Source organism: Chiloscyllium plagiosum, unplaced genomic scaffold, assembly GCF_037043375.1.
Source record: "Chiloscyllium plagiosum isolate Xiang-an unplaced genomic scaffold, Cpla_swu_hap1 HiC_scaffold_9, whole genome shotgun sequence".
NCBI lineage: Eukaryota > Metazoa > Chordata > Chondrichthyes > Orectolobiformes > Hemiscylliidae > Chiloscyllium > Chiloscyllium plagiosum.
The window spans coordinates 6,020,550-6,041,828 of NW_028270147.1; the positions used below are offsets into that span (position 1 = coordinate 6,020,550).

The 21,279-nt window shown below is 42.3% G+C and overlaps 1 protein-coding gene across 1 annotated transcript in view; it reads left to right on the forward strand.

The window, feature by feature from the left end:
* Nucleotides 1–21,279, forward strand: part of LOC122554110 (vitellogenin-like) — a 106,611-nt gene that overhangs the window by 27,516 nt on the left and 57,816 nt on the right. The window contains exons 10-17 of the mRNA XM_043698608.2: nucleotides 282–407; nucleotides 829–1,047; nucleotides 2,491–2,708; nucleotides 2,806–2,903; nucleotides 6,790–6,914; nucleotides 7,029–7,130; nucleotides 20,096–20,215; nucleotides 20,904–21,093. Coding sequence (XP_043554543.2) covers nucleotides 282–407; nucleotides 829–1,047; nucleotides 2,491–2,708; nucleotides 2,806–2,903; nucleotides 6,790–6,914; nucleotides 7,029–7,130; nucleotides 20,096–20,215; nucleotides 20,904–21,093 — 1,198 coding nt within the window. The remainder of the gene's footprint in view (nucleotides 1–281; nucleotides 408–828; nucleotides 1,048–2,490; nucleotides 2,709–2,805; nucleotides 2,904–6,789; nucleotides 6,915–7,028; nucleotides 7,131–20,095; nucleotides 20,216–20,903; nucleotides 21,094–21,279) is intronic.

Sequence of the window (21,279 nt, forward strand, 5' to 3'; positions counted from 1 at the left end):
ATTCTCTGTCTAAAGATTTCCCTCAGGTTCCCTTTTATTTTTTCCCCTCTAACCTGAAACTGATGACCTCTTGTCCCCGATTGTCTAATTCTGGGAAAAGGACTGAGTGCATTCACCCTATCCATGCCTGTCTTGATCTTATACGATCCTCCCTCAGTCTCCTAGTTCAAAATTCAAACTCTAAAATAAAATATATTTATGCATAACACACACCATACATCACAATATTCCTTTTTTTGCTCTAAGAGGTAACAGCTAACCTGATTTTTGTTTTTCTGTAGGAACTATTTGGCATGAATCATGTGCAGCAGATCCCCATACTTCGCCAGATTGTTTACCTCGGCTATGGCTCCATGGTTTTCAGATTCTGTGCAGAGAAGGAGACGTGCCCTGACAGTCTGTTTAAGGTGGGCTGATGTGATGCAATCGCTAGCTGTGACTGAACTGTGTTGATATGAATCCTATTTGTTTCTCATGGAGGCTCTCCTCTTCCATGCGTGGATAGCAAGAAGCTTTTTTCCAAAGTGAGGGACTCAGTTACTAGGGGTCACGAGTTCAAGGTGAGAGGGGAAATATTTAAGGGAGATATACATGGAAAGTTCTTTACGCAGAGGATGGTGGGTGCCTGGAATGCATTGCCAGTGAGCACGATTGCATCATGTAATATGCATCAAGACAGACACATGAATGGGCAGAGAGCAGAGGGATACAGATCCTTAGAAAATAGGCAACAGGTTTAGATAGTGGATCTGGATCGGTGCAGGCTTGGAGGGCTGAAGGGCCTGTTCCTGTGCTGTAATTTTCTTTGAACTTTGTTCTTTGTCACAGCCGCTCCATGACTTGCTCAGTGCAGCTACAGCACATGCCAATGAGGAGGACATTGTTCTCGGACTCAAGGCAATCGGCAATGCAGGGCAGCCAGTGAGCATCAAGAACATCATGAAACTGTTACCCGGCTTCGGCACAGCGGCTGCTACCATCCCGCTGAAAGTTCAGGTCGATGCTATCATGGCTCTGCGTAACATTGCAAAGAAAGACCCAGGAAAGGTAAAACAAAACTTCAAGTTGCTCTAAACATGTTAAGCACTAACTTTAACGGGTTTGGAATCGGTGGTGGAATCTTATCATCTGAATATACTGTGTGCCAGGTTTTTGATTTCAAGTTAGCCCTTTATACGTTTGCAATTTGATTTTTTAAAAATTTCTTTTTCTCCATTTTTAAGCTGTTTTGTTTGTCATTGCCTCCTTTTCTATTTGAATCCCATTTTCTTTTTTATACAAAGGAACAGAACAAGGCTATTCACCTCCTTGAGCGTATTCAGTCATTAAATTAGACAATAGTTGACCTAAACTCTGTTTTCACCTCCAATCTGTATCCCTGACTAAAGAAAAAAATCCCTCAGCCTCAGCCTTGAGGCTCCAATCTCCAGTGGGCCCAATGTATACTGACATTTGGGGAGATAATTTATATTTCGACAAGCAATTACAATTCCCTCTATTACCTCTTCAGCTCCCAACTCCATTTCCCTCCAATAAGAGGATTCTTAAAGTTAACCTTTCTGAGTCCACTTTCAGTTATCTGTCCTCATGATTCCTTTTGGCGTTTTTGGCATCCTTGAGTGAAATACCTTTTGTTCTTTCATGGGATGTGGGCATCACCAGTAAGGCTATTATTGATGCCCATCCCTAATTACCCTTTAAGTGAATGGCTTGCTGTGACTATTACCAATTGGATTGAGTTTGGAATCACATGAAGGCCAGACCAGGTAAGGATGGCAAATTTCCCTCCCTAAAGAGCATTGGTGAATCAGATAGGTTTTTAAAGACAATCAAAGATGGTTCCATATTCCATATTTATGAACTGAATGCTAATTAGTAACATGGTGAATGGTGTGCAAACTGCACAATAGAAAAGGGTCAGGCCATACAATGCTAAATAACAGTGATGACCCACCTGCCTCAACAATCTAAATTATGATAAAAGGTTGCAATAAATTAATCTGTGTTCTCTTAAACTCTTGGGTTTGAGGGATGAGTTGGTTAAATGATGAAGGGATACGATAATTTGTGACTTAGTGGATAAACTGAGAACAATGGCAATAAGATTAACATAAAGTCAAAGCCATTTCGGAGTGAAGTCAGGAAGCATTTATATTTCAAACTAAGGCTACAATTGGAGTGAGAACATGGAAAACACAATTTTAAAATAATTAAAATGACTTTTTATTATGACTTTGCATTGTTTATCCCTGTTTTGTGTTTCAGATAAATATTTATGCCTCCTAGTGGTTTCTACTTTTATGTTCTTCCATAATCCAGAAAAGTATGAAATTTAGAAATATCTTGTACCCAAGCGTTGCAGATTGGAGCAGTTACCGTGGATTATATGACAGTTGTTCAAAAATAAGAAATACAATGAGAACACCGTACACATTGGGCAATGCGAACATGTATTGTTTAATGGCTAATGCTTGCTTTCTTATGCCTCAGGTGCAAGCCATCATGATACAGTTATTCATGAATCAAAAGAATCATCCTGAGATACGAATGTCTGCTTGTGCAATATTCCTGTGCACCAAGCCACCTTTGAACTCCTTATTAGTGCTGACTGATTCACTGCTAAAGGAAACCAATTTGCAAGTGGCGAGCTTTGCTTATTCACAGTTCAGATATCTGGCAAGGACTTCACTCCCTTCTCTCAGGTCTCTGTAAGTGCACAGACCTGGGCTGGAATTTTAAGTCATTCAGAGTTTACTGAATATGATATTTTTATGGTTGTAATGTATCTTCTATTCACTTTAACAGTGCAGCTGGGTGCAATATAGCTGCAAAACTCCTAAGCCCCAAATTTGACCGACTTGGCCTACGATTCAGCCGGATGCTGCACCCGGACAAATTCTGCTGTAAGTTTTTTGCCAGAAAGGTTTATCTCCCACTGAAGCAGATGCAGAATGAATTGACATAGGATTTTGACAAGGAAGCATAGAAACTAGAAACAGGAGTAGGCCATTCGACCCCTCAAGCCTGCTGTGCCATTTATTATAGTCATGGTTGATCATTGAGTTCAATACCCTAATTCCACCCTCTTCCATTAAAGAGGCCATTCAGCCTATTGTATCCATCTAACCCAGTTTACCAGCACTTGGCCTGCAGGCTTATCTGCTCTGAAACTTCAATTGCACATCTAAAGAGTTCTTGATCATCTGGAGGGTCCCTACCTCTGCCACCCTTTTAGACAGTGAGTTCCTGATATGCACAACCCTCTGGGTGAAAAGATATTTCCTCAAATCCACTCTAAAACTTCCTCTCCTTACCTTAAAACTTTGTCCCCTGGGTATCGACCTCTCTGTGAAGGGGTGATGTTTCTCTGCCCTGTCTTTGCCCCTCAGAATGTTGTACACCTCAATCAGATCTGCCAGCCCCCCACCTTAGCCTTCCACACCCAGAGGAAAACAACCAAGCCTGTCCGTCTCTCTTCACAGCTGGATGGCTCCATTCCAGACAATGTCCCAGTGACTCTCCAGCCAACCATATTGTATCCAGCTATGAGGTCCCCAGGTCCGGAGTTGCCTCCATAACCTTCTCTCGCCTCCTTAACACTTCCTACCTTGGTCCATTTTTTTGATCATTGGCCCTGACATCTCTTTGCATGGCTCAAGGCTACATTTCTTTTGGTTATAACATCATAGGCCATAAGATATAAAAACAGAATTAGGCCTTTCGGCCCATCAGATCTGTTCTGCCATTCAATCATGGCTGTAATGTTTCTTAATTCTATTCTCCAGCATTCTCCCTGCAACCCTTGATCTCCTTACTAATCAGGAACCTAGCTATCTGTTTCTAATGACCTAGCGTCCACAGCCCTTTGAGTTCCACAGATTCCCCACCCTCTGCTGAAGAAATTCCTCCTCATCTCAGTTCTAAAAGGTCGTCCCTTCACTCTGAGGCTGTGCCCTCAGGTGCTCCACATCCACTCTAACATCGCATTTGCCTTCCTAACTGCTATCTAAACCTGTATGTTAACCTTAAGTGAATTCTGAGCTAAGACTGTCGACTCCTTTTGTGCTTCACACTTCTGAAGTCTTTCCTCAGTTAGAAAATAATCAATACCTCTATTCTTCCAAAGTGCATAAACTCACACTTCCGCAAATTGTATTCCATCTGCCACTTCTTTGCCTACTCTCCTACCCTGGTCAAGTCTTTCTGCAGTCTGCCTGTTTCCCCAACACTGCCTGTCCCTCCACCTATCTTTATGTCATGTGCAAACTTGGCATCAATGCCCTCAGCTCCTTCATCTAGATCGTTAATATAACATGAACAGTTGTGGTCCCAAAACTGACCCCTGTGGAACACCATTAGACACCAGTTGCCATCTCGAAAAAGACCCTTTCATCCCCGCTCTTTGCTTCCTGCCAGTCAGCCAATCCTCTATTCATGCCAATATCCTTGCCATTAACACCACGGCTCTTATCTTATTTAGCAGACTCATGCACAGCACCTTGTCAAAGGCCTTCTGCAAATCCAAATGGATTATGTCCACTGGCTCTCCTTTGTCTAACTTAATCATTACCTCCTCAAAGAACTGTAACAGATTTATCAGGCATGACCTCCCCTTGTCTCTGCCCTATTTTACCTCACACATCCAAGTACTCTGCAATCTCATCCTGAAAGATGGACTCTGAAACCTTCCTGTCTTCTGCCTCCCACCTTTCTTAAACAGGGGTGTTACCTTAACCAGTCTCCAATCCCTGATTCCAGTGATTCCTGAAAAATCATCACCAGTGCTCTTACAATCACCTCAGCTATTTCCTTCAGATTCTGGGGTGTAGTCCATTTGGAGCAGGTGATTTATCCACCTTCAGACCTTTCAGCTTACCCTGTGCCTTCTCGTTAATGATGGCCACTACACTCCCCTCTGTCCCTGACTGTCTTGAAGTTCTAGTGTGTTGCTGGTGTCTTCCCCTGTGAAAACTGATACAAAGTACCAAATGAGTTGCCTCAGTTCTAGCAGTCCAATGCCCACTCTTGCCTCTGTCTTACCTTTATTTTAAAAAACAGGTCTTGCAATCTTCCTTTACACTACTGGAAGGATTACTCTCATATTTCATCTTCTCCCCCTAATTGGATTTTTAGTTGTCCTCTGCAGGTTTTTAAAGCACTGCCAATCCTTTGACTTCCCATTAATCTTTACCACATTGTCTGCTTTTTCTTTTTCCTCCCTTATTATGTTTCTTCTTCCTTGGGATGAGTTTCTGCCTGGCCTCCTGAACTACTCCCAGAAACTCCTGCCATTGCTGCTCTACCGTCTTCCCTACTCGGCTCCCCTTCCAATCAACTCTGGCCAGCTCCTCCCTCACGTCTCCCTCATAGTTACCTACACGCAACTGTAATACTGATACATTTGATTCCAGCTTCTCCCTCTCAAACTGCAGGGTTAATTCTGTCATACTTTGATCACTCTCCCCTCGGGCTTCCTTCACCTTAAGCTTCCTAATCAAATCTGCGTCATTACCTACTACCAAATCCAGAATTGCCTGTTCTCTAGTGGGTGAGAGAAAGTGAGGACTGCAGATGCTGGAGATCAAAATCGAAAAGTGTGGTGCTGGGAAGGCACAGCAGGCCCGGCATCTGAGGAGCAGGCATAAGCCCTTCATCAGGAGTGTGTTTGTGTGGAGGGGGAAGGGGGCTGAGAGACAAATAGGAGGGTGTGGCTGGTGCTGGGGAGAAGGTAGCTGGGAAGGCTATAGGTCAACGCAGTGGGGGCTGATGATAATAGGTCAGAGTAGAGGGTGGAGCTGATAGGTGGGAAGGAAGATTGACAGGTAAAGCAGGTCAAGAGGACGGTGCCGAGTTGGAAGGAAACAAGCTGCTTCAAAAAAACCATCTCATAGAAAATCTGTGGGTTCCTTTTCTTGAGGTCGGCGACTAATCTGATTTTCCCAGTCCGCCTGCATATCGAAGACCCACATGGTTATTGTAATAGTGCCTTCCTTACAGGCCTTTTCTATCTCCTGGTTTATTTTCTGCCCCACATCCTGACCACTGTTAGGAGGCCTGTACATAACTCCCAACGGGATGTTTTTTCCCTTTGTGGTTCCTCAACTCTACCATACACATTTTACACCTTCCAACTCTGTTTCGCTTCTTGCTATTGATTTAATTTTGTTTTTTACTAATGAGGCAACCCCTCCCCTCTGCCCATTGGCTTGTCCTTTTGACAGGCTGCGTATCCTTAGATATTTAGTTCCCAGCTATGATCTTTGCAGCCACGTCTCTGTGATACCACAACATGATTGACCTTGTTTGGATACTGCGTATATTTAACTTCAACACCCTCAGCTCTTGACTGCTCCCCTTCTCATTATCGTCCCCTTATCTGCTGTGCTTGAAGTTAGATTCCCCTTTCCATACCCTCTGACCTATTACTTGTTCTGGAAAATTTAAAAATCCTCTGCTGAGCTGTCCTGCACTTTATTTTTTCCATACTTTTCTATAAGACTGGCCCCTACTATTTAGTTTCAACCTCCTGTGAAGCATTTTGGAGTGACATTCCCCCTGCAATGTGGAGTGTGTGGGTAATTTCTTTAAGAGCACTGATATACAAAATTGTGTGGTGTGGCCACACCTATGCAATGATTTCAAGGGACTAACGTGGGTGCGAGATTAAGGTGTGGCACAAAAGGAAAGTTACTCCATTAAAGGTGCTAGAAAAATGTAAGATGTTATGCTTTGTTTTTCTCAATGAGATATTTGAGCAACTGGGTGATTTGCTGTCTGTTTCTGATGCAGATAAGCTGATGTCAGGAGTATCTGCTAAAGCCATTCTACTGAATAATGCTGGGACTCCCATCCCAACAGTAGCAGCAGCCAAAATCACAGGTCATACATTGGGATTTTCCGCTAATCTGGCAGAGGTAACGTACCTCCAGCTGTGAAACTCCAGTTGATATGAAAGTTTGTCTTCTCTGCAAATTCATCTTGTGTATGTGCGGATTGTTCCAATGCTTTCCTTGTCTGCTTTACACAAGGTCAGCTTTCGAATGGAAGGCCTTCAAGAGGTCATCATGAAAACCCTTGCACCAGTCAGAGGAGCTCCCGATCTCAAGCAAATTCAACGTATCTTAAATAAGGTAACATCAAGTTAACACCAGCAGTAATATCATCACAGAGAAATCAGCAGGGTCACACAGTAACAATGGAGAAAAAGAGCAAGGTTACAGATGGATGACTCTGTCAATCATTTATTAGCAATTGCAGACTCAGATATTAAAACAAAGAACAAAATTGTTGGTATGTTATAGGATTGTCTTCAGTTTCCTGTCCAAAGATCTGATCCAAAATGCCACCATAGATACAGGAGGAGACAATCCCAAATCCATTCCAGACAGAGCAGAGATTGAACCCCATGCTATCAGCACTAATCTGATTCCCATTGGCTACCCAGCAGACTAAGCTGACCCACTGCCTCCCCAGAGAAATCTGTGTAACTGCACAACATCCAACTCTGCACTGATATAGCAGCCTGCAGCTATGGACAGTGATGATAGAGGTTCCAATGTTCATTTTCTCACATTTCTGACCCAGGAACCTCTCCCAAACCTACTTCCTGCCTTTGGTGTGATTTGGAAGGTTTGTTCCTCACCCTGTTTATAGAACATAGAACATAGAAGAATACAGCGCAGTACAGGCCCTTGGGCCCTCGATGTTGCGCCGATCCAAGCCCACCTAAACTACACTAACCCACTATCCTCCATATACCTATCCAATGCCCTCTTAAATGCCCATAAAGAGGGAGAGTCCACCACTGTTACTGGCAGGGCATTCCATGAACTAACGACTCGCTGAGTGAAGAACCTACCCCTAACATCAGTCCTATATCTACCCCCCCTTAATTTAAAGCTATGCCCCCTTGTAATACCCGACTCAATACGCGGGAAAAGGTTCATACTGTCGACCCTATCTAACCCCCTAATCATCTTGTACACCTCAATCAAGTCACCCCTAAACCTTCTTTTCTCTAGTGAAAACAGCCCCAAGTGCCTCAGTCTTTCCTCATACGATTTTCCTTCCATACCAGGCAACATCCTGGTAAACCTCCTCTGCACACGTTCCAATGCCTCCACATCCTTCCTATAGTATGGCGACCAAAACTGCACACAATATTCCAGATGCGGCCGTACCAGAGTCTTATACAACTGCATCATGACCTCAGGACTCCGGAACTCAATTCCTCTACCAATAAAAGCCATGCTATAAACATACCTTCCTTGGCCATCAAGTCCTGGAGTAAGGAACACACTGAGAGTGAGACCCCATCCAAGTGAAACAGGGGCTATGAGTAGATTAGATTAGATTACTTACAGTGTGGAAACCACACCGACCCGCCGAAGCGTATACCACCCAGACCCATACTCCTACGTTTACCCCTTCACTTTCACCTTCCCAGTATTTCTGGGAATTCGGTTCAAACTGAGAATTAGGGCAAAGGGAAGAAAGAAATACTTTGAATCTGGTTTTCTGCAAGAAGTAAAGATTTTAGAGCTTACAGTGAGTTGGAGAGGATAAACGACAAGGATCACTAGGGCCACCTTGCAGTGAGTGTCCTCATGAACAACAATGTGATACCAATGCAGCTGATTGGTGATAGGATTGGTGAATAGTTTTGGTAAGAGGTGACAAGTTTAAGGGGGATATACATGGAAAGTACTTTACACAGAGGGTGATAGGTGCCTGGAAAACGTTGCCAGCAGAGGTAGTAGAGGCAGGCACGATAGATTCATTAAGATGCATCTGGACAGATGCATGAGTAGGTGGAGAGCAGAGGGATACAGATAGTTAGGAATTGGGTGATATGTTAAGACAGCGGATTTGGATTGATGCAAGCTTGGAGGGTCAAAGGACCTATTCTTGAGCTGTAGATTTTCTTTATTCTTTGTTCTAAAATAAAAATTAGGTCTTTAGTTTGTATTTAGGCGTCTAGTAGGGTTTTTTTTCTCTTTTTCTGAAGTTTATTAAGTATGAGATTGACGCTGGTGTGAAAAAAAATTCCAATAAAGCAAACGAGAATGGAATTCTTCAAGTGTAAGGATTAGGCATAGGAGAATAATTAATTAATTAATAGCAGACAGTGGTGATGGTAGGATCAGTGCTGTGTTACTGCTGCAGTATGTGGGAGCTGCTGGACAACATGGTGTTGCAGACAAAACTTAACAATACTAAGTGATTGTAGTTCAGGGAATGTCTGATTCAAATTGGGGAGCTGAAGGCTGAACTCAGACGATGCATTAGGCAGGGAAGTGTTATCTAGAGTCTTGACCCGAGGAGGCAGACACCACCCCCCCCCCCCCCCCCACCCCCCCAGACTAGGTCATTCAAATTTGGTGTGTGATTGGGGACAGGAGGGTGTGTCTGCAGGTGAGGAAGCTGTAGAGACCCAGCAGTCTCATTCAGTCTTGGCCCCTGTGATTGTCCAACAATTATGAGGTTCTTGAAAGCTGTGCAGGCAACAATGGGACTGTGGTAAGGATAAACAAATTGACCATGGCATCATCGTGCAGGAGCCTTTCAAGGGAGGTGTGGAAATAGGAATGTAGTGGTGGTAGGAAAACATATAATTGGGGGATAGAAACTGGGCTCTGTCATGAGTGTGAGTCCCAAAGGTTGTGTTACCTGGATGGTGCCAGAGTTAAGGACATTATTTCTGGGCTGGAGAAGCCCTTGCAGAGGGAAGGGAAGGATCCAGTTGTCATCATCCACATTGTTACTAATGACATTGATAGGATCGGAAAGGGAGTACCACTGAGAGAACCTGACCAGTTAGAAACCGTTAAATTAAAAAGCAGAACCTCTAAGGTAATAATCTCAGATAATATTATGTGGTTCAAAGATTGGTGTGTAAGTCTTCACAATAGAAGTATTCTAAAAGCAATAAATGATTAAAAGGCAGAGGGGGACTGGTGAAAAAATACAGGACAAATCATTGGAGAAACATGAACCTAGGAAAATAATTAACTAACTAACTGGGAAAAGCCAATACGTCTCCTGGACCTGATGGAATGTATCCTCAGATTGTACAGGAAGTAGCTACAGAGACAATGGATGGACTGGTACAAAACTTGTAAGAACGCTTAAATTCTGGAAAAAGACCCAGAGGACTGAAAAGTTGTCGATAAAGCACTGTTATTCAGAAATGGAGTTGACAAAAAGAAAAAATAACCTTAAGTCAATGAGCTTAACATCTGTCATTTAGAAAATGTTAGAGTCTTTTTGAAAGGATGTGATAGCAGTAGAAACAAGCACAGCCAGCATCCTCAAGGCAACCATGTCCAGCAAATCAACAAGAATTCTTTGCAGAGGTAAAGATAAATACTTTGGATTTTCAGAAAGTATTGTTTCTGAAAGGCCAGACCAAATCCCCTTCAAATATCCCAAAAACATAGCCTAGACACTAACATTTTTTTCATTTAGAGGCAAGTGTAAGGTGCTGTGTTCCAGATGTAATTTAATTGGCTATACTTCTCAGCTTTAAGTAAAACACACATTATTTTTACTCTACAGTTAAAATACAAACAAAAGAAGGAAGAATTGGTCTAACTTCAATTCTATTGGAAAACTTAACAGAATGATAGATTAACTACTAAACAGCAACTCTTCGAATATAGTAATATCCCATAAATACACCCTTAGCAAAGGCAAAGTCAGTGACATACATTGTCTCACATATGTTTCTCCAGTCCAGGAATAAAGGATTTAAAGACAAAATTCTGGCAGAGAGAGAGAGAACTCAAGTGTTTTTATGTAACAGGGTGAGATATACAGCAGCTTCTGAACCCCAATAACTACTAAAAGCTAACTAAAACTCTGGTTCTATGGGAACCTGACTCCAACCGTTCATGCTGCTTCTATTGTTCTAGCTTTTAGAAAAAAACAAAGCCTCACAAGCTGTTTACTTTATTGGCTTGAACAGACTGCTCATCACCCCTGTCTTAACCTCTCTTCATAAGAAAAAGACAAAATATGCTTCTTAAAGCCATAATTTCATCACAGGATGTTTGATAAGTATCACAGGTTGAGCTACTTAATAAGATAAGACTCAATAATACTGGAGGCAGTATGTTAGCATGGATAGAGAATTTGTATCTAACCATTAGGTGACTGGGAGTTGGGATAAAGGTGATAACCTGTGATCAGTGAAGTGTCACAGGATCAGTGCTGGGTCCGTAATGATTTCCAATATAGAGTAATTATTTTGATGAGGAAAGTGAATGTACTATAACCAGGTTTGTGGATGATACTAATAGTTTGGAAGACAATGGTAAGACAACATTTTCAGAGGGTTACTGACATGTTAACTAAGTTGGCAAAAACCTGACAGATGGAATATAATATGAGAATATGCACTTTAGCAGGAAGAATAGAAGAGTTGAATATTATTTAAATGGGGAATAGCTGCAGAACATTACAGCACAGAGGGATTTGGGAGTCTTTGTTATAAATCACAAAAATCTAACATCCGAAGTTAGTGGGAAAAAAGGAAGATAAATGGAAAATTAGACTTTATTTCAAAGAGAATGGAATATATAAGTAGGGAGATTTGCAAAGCTATGCAAGGCATGAATCAGAATACAACTGGAATATTGTGAAAGTTTTGGGCCTTTTCTCTAAGGAAATATATACCGACATTGGAGTCAGTCCAGAGAACGTTTACTGGGCTCGTCCTAGGAAAGAAGGGATTTTCTTAAGAAGAGAGATTGAATAGATTAGGTCTACATTTTCTGACGTTTGGAAGAATGAGTGGCAATCTTTACTAAAAAATACATGATCCTTAGGAGTCTTGACAGGGTAAATGCAGACAGGTAGTTTTATCGTGTGGGAAAGTCTAGCATTAAACGGTATAATCTCAGAATAAGAGATTGTACATTTAAAGAAAGAGATGAGAAGGAATTTCTTCTCTCTGGGGGGAGTGAACCTGTGGAATTCTTTACAACAGAGCGCTGTTGAGATTCAATCATTAAATATATTCAAGGCTGAGACACAGAAATGTTTAATCAGTAAGGGGAAATTGAGGGTTATGGGGAAAAGGCAGGAAATTGGAGTCGAGGATTATCAACTCAGCCATGATCTTATTGAATGGTGGAGCAGACTCGATGGGCAGAATGGCCTATTTATGCTCCTAGATCTTATGGGACTTGAACTTGTTACGACATGGGGTAAACCCTCCTGCTTGATTTAAACCAGCAACATAGAAAAGATTTATCACGTTCTGTAATCTGTGAAAATTTGAGAGGCCAAGAACTATTTAAAGTAAAAATTAATAACTTTATTGCTTAAAGTATAACAGAGAATAATTAACTAACAACTACTTACAACTCCTTCCTCTAACTTATCTTTTACTTTTCCCTCTACTATACTAGTCCAATTTAAAATATCAATTAAGATTTACAAGACAAAACTTCTCAACTCAAAACCAGGAAGCTTTCAGTTCTTCCCCATATTCCTGTCTTCTTTTCTTCTTCTTGGGGATTTTGCTTCACAGGTATCAATAAAGATACCTTTAGAGAGCTACTTTTCAGGCAGTCTTTACATTAGATTAGATTCCCTATAGTGTGTAAATAGGCCCTTCGGCCCAACAAGTCCACACTGACCCTCTGAAGAGTAACCCACCCAGACCCATTTCCCTCTGCCTAATGCACCTAATACTATGGGCAATTTAGCATGGCCAATTCACCTGACCTGCACATCTTTGGATTGTGGGAGGAAACCAGAGCACCCGGAGGAAACCCACGCAGACACGGGGAGAATGTGTAAACTCCACACAGACAGTAGACCGAGGCTGGAATTGAACCCAGGTCTCTGGCGCTGTGAGGCTGCAGTGCCAACCACTGAGCCACCATGCCACCCATGCTGGTGGCTTGGCAGTTCTCCTCCCAACTGTTCAATTTCCCTTGTCTTATACCGCCAAAGCATAGCATTGTGATGTTGGCTTTTAAGATTGTCAATACTCTAAATTCAAACTTGATGAGAATTTTTATTGGGGGGGGTTGGGTATAATTTAAACTGATTAGCTTAATTCAAATCTGTTTTTGTCTCCAGGAACCAGCTACCCTAGCTTTTGACCAGTGTTACATTGTTACATTCAGAACACTTGGTGCTATCAGGTAGTTTGCTAGCTTTTAAGACTCTTAAAGTTACAGTACACCCACATCTTCATAACACCTCCCACCTTAAGAAAAAATTGAACCATCATAATGAAAAGATGGTTTAATTTTCTTTTTCTATTTTTAAACACATTACCCTATCATATGGATAACTTTAATATAAGTTCACCTTTAACTTTTTCCCATATACCCACATATATAATATATATAAACATTAAATAAATACAACTCTCATCTACACTTTATCAGTTAAATCTGCAATAATGCATCTGCGATTACATTGTTACAACCCACAACATGTATGATTTTTAAATTAAAAGTCTGTATGAAAAGTCCAATGAAATAGTCTCATAGTCTTACCTTCAAAACATTCTAAGAATGAAAGCAGATTGTGCTCGGTGTACACAACCGTCTCCGGTACACTGTTCGTGACATACACATTAAAATGTTGTAAGGCCAGTACCAAACTCAATAGATTAGATTACATTACAGTGTGGAAACAGGCCCTTCGGCCCAACAAGTCCACACTGACCCGCCGAAGCACAACCCACCCATACCCCTACATTTACCCCTTACTTAACACTACGGGCAATTTAGCATGGCCAATTCACCTGACCTGCACATCTTTGGACTGTGGGAGGAAACCGGAGCACCCGGAGGAAACCCACGCAGACACGGGAAGAACGTGCAAACTCCACACAGTCAGTCGCCTGAGGCGGGAATTGAACCCGGGTCTCCGGCGCTGTGAGGCAGCAGTGCTAACCACTGTGCCACCCAGTTCCTTTTCAGTTCTGGAGTAATACTTCTGGTGGATGTTGATCTTCATCAAAAAGTAACGAACTGGCAGTTCAACCCCATCCTGTAGGAGTACAGCACCAACTCCAATGTCACTAGCATCAATGGTGACTTTAAAATATTTTGAAAAGTTTGGTGTAGCTAAAACTGGTTTGGTGGTTAATATCAATTTCAAATGGTCGATGCCTCCTGGCATTGCTCTGTCCACCGAAACGTTGTGTTCTTCTTCAGCAAATCGGTTAATGGTGCTCCTACACTGATGAAGTTTAAGCAAACTTCCGATAGAATCCATTGAGTCCTAAGAATCGAAGCATCTCTTTCTTCGAGGTTGGTCATAGAAATTCCTGGGTGTCCTTCGTCTTTGCATTCTATAGGGTCAACTTTCCATGACCAATGTTATGTCCCAAGAACGTCATCTCTGCTTTTGCGAATTCCATTTTATGTAAGTTTATCACTAGTTTTCCTTCTCGTAGTCATTCAAAGAGCCCTGCCAACTGTACCATGTGATCTTTCCAGCACTTATGAAAGATCACTACATCATCCAAATAGACAGCACAGTTTGTAAACCCAGCCACAACTCTGTTCATGAGTCTTTGGAATGTAGCAAGTGTGTTTTTCACTCCAAAGGGCATCACTTCAAACTGATATAGCGCATTTGGGGTTGCAAATGCAGAAATTTCTTTCATAGTCGATGATAAAGGTACCTGCCAGTAACCAAGCAATAAGTTCAACTTGGTGATGTAACTGGCTTGTCCGACTTTCTCAATACAGTCCTCCAGTCTCAGAATTGGATATGAGTCCGATTTTGTAATGGCGTTGACCTTCCAATAATCCGTGCAGAATCATTGAGTCCTGTCCGGTTTGTGAACTAAGACAATCAGTGAACTCCACTCACTCTGACTTGGATCGATGGTGTCCTCGTCGAGCATGGCCTCCACCTCCATCTGGACCTGTCTGGCTTTGAAAGGATTGAGCCAATAGGGGTGTTGTTGTATTGGAGCAGTTTTCCCTACGTCTACTTTAGTCCTCCCCATCTGATTCTTACATATGTCCTTATACTGCGGTATCAAATACTTCAGCTGCGCTCAATGCCCTTGAGACAGATAGCTTACTAACCTATCCCACTCCTCAATCTATTTTGAGACACATCAAAATCCACATCATCTGGATTTGATTCCTCACTCTGAGGGGCAGTAACTAACACCTGTTTCTCCAGTTTTTTCCCTCTGGTATGATGTAGTTTCAACATGTTCACATGACATACCCAATAGCTTATTTTTCTATCTGGCATCTTTATAAAGTTCATCTGACTCAACTTTTTCTCAATTTGAAAGGAACCATTAAACCTGGCTTTGAAGGGATCTCCTATCACTGGTAACAGTACTCACACGTCATCCCCTCGGGAAAACCTCCGAGTCTCAGGGCTTTTATCGGCCATCTGCTTCATTCTATACTGTGTCTTCTTTAGATGCTGTTTAGCTAACTCACCTACTCAATTTAGTTGCTCCCTCACGTCCAATACATAATCTAAGTGTGAAACCTCTGACTTTGGTCCTGTCAATTTTTCTTTAATTCATTTCAAAGGGCCTCTCACTTCATGCCCAAATATTAATTTGAAGGGAGTGAACTGATTGCATTAGTTTGGGGCATCTCTAATGGCAAACAATATGAATGTATATATCATTCCAATCTTTATCCCAATCATTCGGGTAATCCTGACAGTATGCTCCCAAAATGGTCTTCAAGGTCTGATGTCACCTTTCTAAAGCTCTCTGGGATTCAGGATGATACACACTGGATTTAAAGTGCTGTATACCTAAGCTATCCATAACCTCCTTGAACAGCCTCCCAGTAAAATTGGATCCTTGGTCCAATTGAATCTCTCTGGGTAGCCCATACTGTGTGAAGAAAGGTGCTAACTCCTCTATCATCTTTTTTGCTTTGATACTCCATAGTGGAATTATCTCTGGAAATCTGGTAGACACATTCATTACAGTTAACAGGTACTGGTTCCCACTTTTAGTTCTCGGGAAGGGACCCACACAATCAATTATAACCCACGTGAAAGGTTCTTCAAATGTGGGAATTGGCAACAAAGGGGCTGGTGTTTTTTACCGCCTGTGGCTTATCCACCATTTGGCATGTATGACACGTACGGCAAAAGTTAACCACATTCTTGTGCATTCCAGGCCAATAAAAATGTTTTTGTACCTTAGCCTGAGTCTTTCGTACCCCTAGGTGACCCTATACAGGTAGTCCATGTTCTACCCGTAACACTTCTTGTCTGTACGCTACCGGCAACACAATCTGGTGCACTTTGGCCCATTTCTCCTCTGCATCAATCTGCCGTGGTCTCCATTTCCATCTTAAGATTCTATCTTTCAGATAATAACCCTCTGGAATATTCTCTGCCTCCTTTTCAGAGTACACATCCACATATATATCTTTTATCATCTTGTCTTGCTGTTGCAAGTCCATTAGCCTTTCAGGACTAAACACTTCTGTCTGACCCTCTGCCTGTTCAGGTTCTTCCTGCACCATTACATCAAACAGAGTGTCCGCTAACTGAACCTCAACTCCTCATCTTTCTCTTTACTTTTCGCGTCGTGCTGTGACTTATGAAAGAGGGATCTGGTTACTACACAGTCTGAGAAAATACCAGGATATTTCTATTTTAACTCCTCAGTTTCTTGGTCTTAAGTAACAACAACAAGGGGTGTCACTCCCACCTTGGATCCTGCTAAATCATTCCCAAAAACAAACCAAATTCCTGGAACTGACACTCTGTCAATCAATCCCACTATAAACTTCCCCAGTATTGAGTTGGCACTCCATCCTGATCATAAAAAAAAGGAACGCTAAATTTCTGTCCATCTATCCCACAAATTACCACATTCTCGGGTAACAGATGAGAAAGAGTGCATATTCACTCATCTCTTACTATCAGCAACTGGTCAGCTCCTGTGTCTCAAAATTATAACTTCTTGTCCTTCTCCACCTGTTCTTTCTGGGTAAATTTTACCCACAGAGGTGAATTCTTTGTAGAGATCAGGTACTAACTCCATAACCGGCCCCTGCCTAGGCTGGGCACTCTCCTGCAGCTCCTCAGCTCTTCTTGGGGTCTCCTTTACTACCTTCACTAAGGCCACTGGCTTAGCTTTTTTTTTAGATTACATTACAGTGTGGAAACAGGCCCTTCGGCCCAACAAGTCCACATCTACCCGCCGAAGTGAACCCACCCATACCCCTACATTTACCCCTTACCTAATACTACGGGCAATTTAGTATGGCCAATTCACCTGACCCTGCACATCTTTGGACTGTGGGAGGAAACCTTTACCCACAATGCCTTTCTTTAACAACCAGCACTGTGTTTTTATGTGTCCCACTTTACCCCAGTGTAAACACCTGAGGCCTTTCACCTCCTGTCCACCCACTTGGGCTTCTTTTTTATCCTGTGGTAAATTCTTACCAGTGTTCTCTACTCTTGGTTTGGCAGTGTAGGATCTCCCTTTCTCCCAACTTTTATCCCTCACAGAATGAAATTCTGGCTGGAAGCTTGTCTTACACAACAGCATGTATTCATCTGCTAGTTCTGCTGTCCTTCTCACTTCCTGAACTTTCTAAACTCCTCCAGCAGAATAATCTCTAGTCGAGCCTCAAAGGTCGTATCTATCATTAAAGCACACACCATCGATCAAAATGGCTATGTTTAATTCTTTCAAACTCAACATAAGTCTGACATTGTTCCTTCCTTGTGTTTCTGAACTGCTGTCTATATGCTTCTGGTACCAATTCATAAATGCTTAAAATAGTCTGTTTTACCTCTTCATAATCTCTTGACCCCTCATCTGACAGCACGGCTAATACCTCATTAGCTCTACCTAGCAGTTTAGTCTGAACTAGCATTACCCATAAATTGTCAGACCACTCCATCTGCCTGTCCAATTTTTCAAATGAAATAAAGAAGAGTTCAACAACTTTCTCATCAAAACGTGGCAGAGTTTTAACATAGTTGTATATATCACACCTTCTCTTTTAAACTCCATCCTGTTAGCTTGACTTGGCTGACTAAGTCGCAATTTCTCAAGTTCAAATTCTCTCTCTTTTTGCTCAACTTAGAACTTTCTCTCTCTTTTTTCTCTCTCCCTCTTTCTCTCTCCCTTTCTCCTCTCTCTCTTTGCTCAGCTAAGAACCTTCTCTCTCTCCTTCTCTTCTTCCTCTCTCTCCCTCTCTTCTCTCTCTCTCTTTCTCTCTCCCTCTCTTTCTCTTTCTTCTCTCTCTTTCCCATTCTCTCTCCCTCTCTCTTTCCTCTCTCTCTCTCTCTCTTTGTTTATCTTCTAACCCCATTTTCCTCATTGTAATTTAGGTTTTTCTACTCACTTGTCTGTTTCACTGACACACTTAAGTGTTTGACTAATTCCCTTACAATTTCAGCTTTACTTTTGTCCTTGGTTAAACCCAAATCTAATTTCTTTGCTTATTCTAAAAGTATGGCCTTTTTCTTTCCTTCTAAACTTTCTTGGCAAATTTGAGAACCATCTTCAAATCCTAGAATCTTTTTCGCAATTTTAAGAGCCATTTCTCTCACTTTTAACTTAATCAACCACGAGTCACTGAAACTAAACAAATTGCCTCACTTATGTTTTATTTAAAGATCTAGGACACTAACCTGTAAGTGTTTAAATCTGTTGGAATTTTTCATACCCCCAAATCTTTTCAAATTTGTCTAAAACAGTTCAAATCCTGACGATGAGTCCCAAAACTATTACGACATGGGGTAAATACTCCTGCTTAATTTAAACCAGCAACACAGAAAAGATTTAGCCCATGCATTAATCTGTGAAATTGGAGAGGCCAAGAACTATTGAAAATAAAAATTAACAACTTTATTTCTTAAAGTATAACAGAGAATAATTAGCTAACAACTACTTACAACTCCTTCCTCTAACCTATCTTTTACTTTCCCCTCTGCAATACTAGTCCGATAAAAATCCCGATTAAGATTTATAAAACAAAATTTCTTAACTCAAAACCAGGCAGCTTTCGGTTCTACTCTGTATTCCTGTCTTCTTTTCTTCTTCTTGGGGATTCTGCTTCACAGGTCACTGATCGATAAAGGTACCTTTAAGAGACATTTTTTCAGGCAGTCTTTACATGCTGGTGACTTGGCAATTCTCCTCCAAACTGTTCCATTTTCCCCAGTCTGAAACCACCCCACCCCGCACCCCCCCAAATCATAGCATTGTCTTTGGCTTTCAAGATTGTCAATATACTAAATTCAAATTTGACTGGAATTTGGTATTTTTGGGGGTATAATTTAAACCAATTGGCCTAATTCAAATCTGTTTTTTATCTCCAGGCAACCAGCTACCCTAGCGTTCGACCCAGTGTTAAACTGATACCTTATTCAGAATACTTGGTGCTGTCAGGTAGTTAGCTAGCTTTTAACTCTCTTAAAGGTACAGTGCACCCACATCTTCATTACAAACTGGAAATTCTGGTCCAGAGATAGAGATGCTTGAGGTGCATTACAAGACTGTCTGGTGCGGAAGGTAAACACTGATAAAGGAAATTATGGTGGAAGGAAAATGCAAGTGGTAATGGAACAATAAAGAAATAAAAGATGGGTCCAATGGAGGCATCAATAACATCATTGAATCTCTACATCATGGCAGCAGGCCATTCAGACCACATAGCTACCCTGACCCTCCAAAGAGCGCCCCCCAGTGACACCTCCCCCTTACATTTCCCATGAGTCAACCACCTAGCCTGCACACTGTGGGCAAGTTAACATGGCCAATCACATCTGCACATCTTTGGACTGTGGGAGGAAACCCGCACAGACACAGAGAGAATGTACAACCCTGGCGCTGTGAGGTAGCAGTGCTAACAACTGAGCCACCCCTCAGAATCATTACAATGCAGAAGGTGGCCATTCAGCCCATCATGTCTGCACTAGATCTCTGTACATTTTAACATAGTGCCAATGTCCTGCATTTTCCCCATAACTCCTGCACATGGTTTCTGTAAAAACAGGACTGAGACTGACCGACAATGCTGATGGCTCAATATTTTAACTAAAGTTTTGGAGAATTACTACTACTGCATTTTTTTTCACTCGGCATAACATTATTTTTCAGTTCCCAGATTGGAAATCTTTGCCTGAAAAAGTCCCTCTGGCTTCAGCATACCTGAAACTGTTTGACCAAGAGATAGCCTTTGTGGAATTCAAAAGGAATGACATTGAGAAAGCCATTCAAGTAAGGGTGAATCACGTCAAATTTACAAGTTGTGAAGGTAGGATTGCATTCGCCTGAGCTGCTCTGAGGGTAATTTTTCTGGGCGAAAGTGAGGACTGCAGATGCTGGAGATTAGAGTCGAGAGTGTGGTGCTGGAAAATCAGAGCAGGTTTGGCAGCATCCGAGGAGCAGGAAAATCAATGTTTCAGGCAAAAGCCCTTCATCAGGAATGAGGCTGGGAGCCTTGGGGTGGAGAGATAAATGGGAGGGGGGTGGGTCCTGGGAGAAGGTAGCAAAGAGTACAACAGGTGGATGGAGGTGGGGTAAAGGTGATAGGTCGGAGGGGAGGGTGGAGCAGATAGGTGGGAAGAAAGATTGACAGGTGGGACAGGTCATGAGGATGGTGCTGAGCTGGAAGATTGGAACTTGGATAAGGTGGGGGGAGGGGAAATGAGGAAAGTGGGTGAAATCCACATTAATGCCCTGCGGTTGGAGGGTCCTGAGACAGAAGATGAGGCGTTCTTCCTTCAGGCGTCGGGTGGTTTGGGAGTGGTGGAGGAGGAGGCCCAGGACCTGTATGTCCTTGGCGGAGTGGGAGGAGGAGTTGAAGTGTTTGGCCACGAGGTGGTGGAGTTGGTTGGTGGGGGTGTCTGAGGTAATGCTTCTGGGCAGGTACCAGTCACATGAAAGGCTTTACTTCTTTTCTCAGTCAGTCACTGATGCCCATGGGAAACACAGCACGTTGGCGAAGCTGGTATCACGACTGGAGAATCCAGTTGAGTTGCACCCTGCAGCAGCCTTAATGAGCGCCGAGCTGAGGCAGTTTGTCCCCACTTGTGTGGGTCTGGCCACGGAAGTCTCCTTCATTACAGCGGCAGCAGCAAGAGCCAATATCAACGGTAAGGCCTTCCCAGTGATTTCCTTTCTTCCACAGGCACACGAGGAAAGACTGGATGGACTGGGCTTGTACTCGTTGGAATTTAGAAGAATTGGGGGAGGGTCTCATAGAAACATATACAATCCTGTTGGGACTGGACATCAGATGTGGGAAGAATGTTCCCAATGTTGGGGAAGTCCAGAACTAG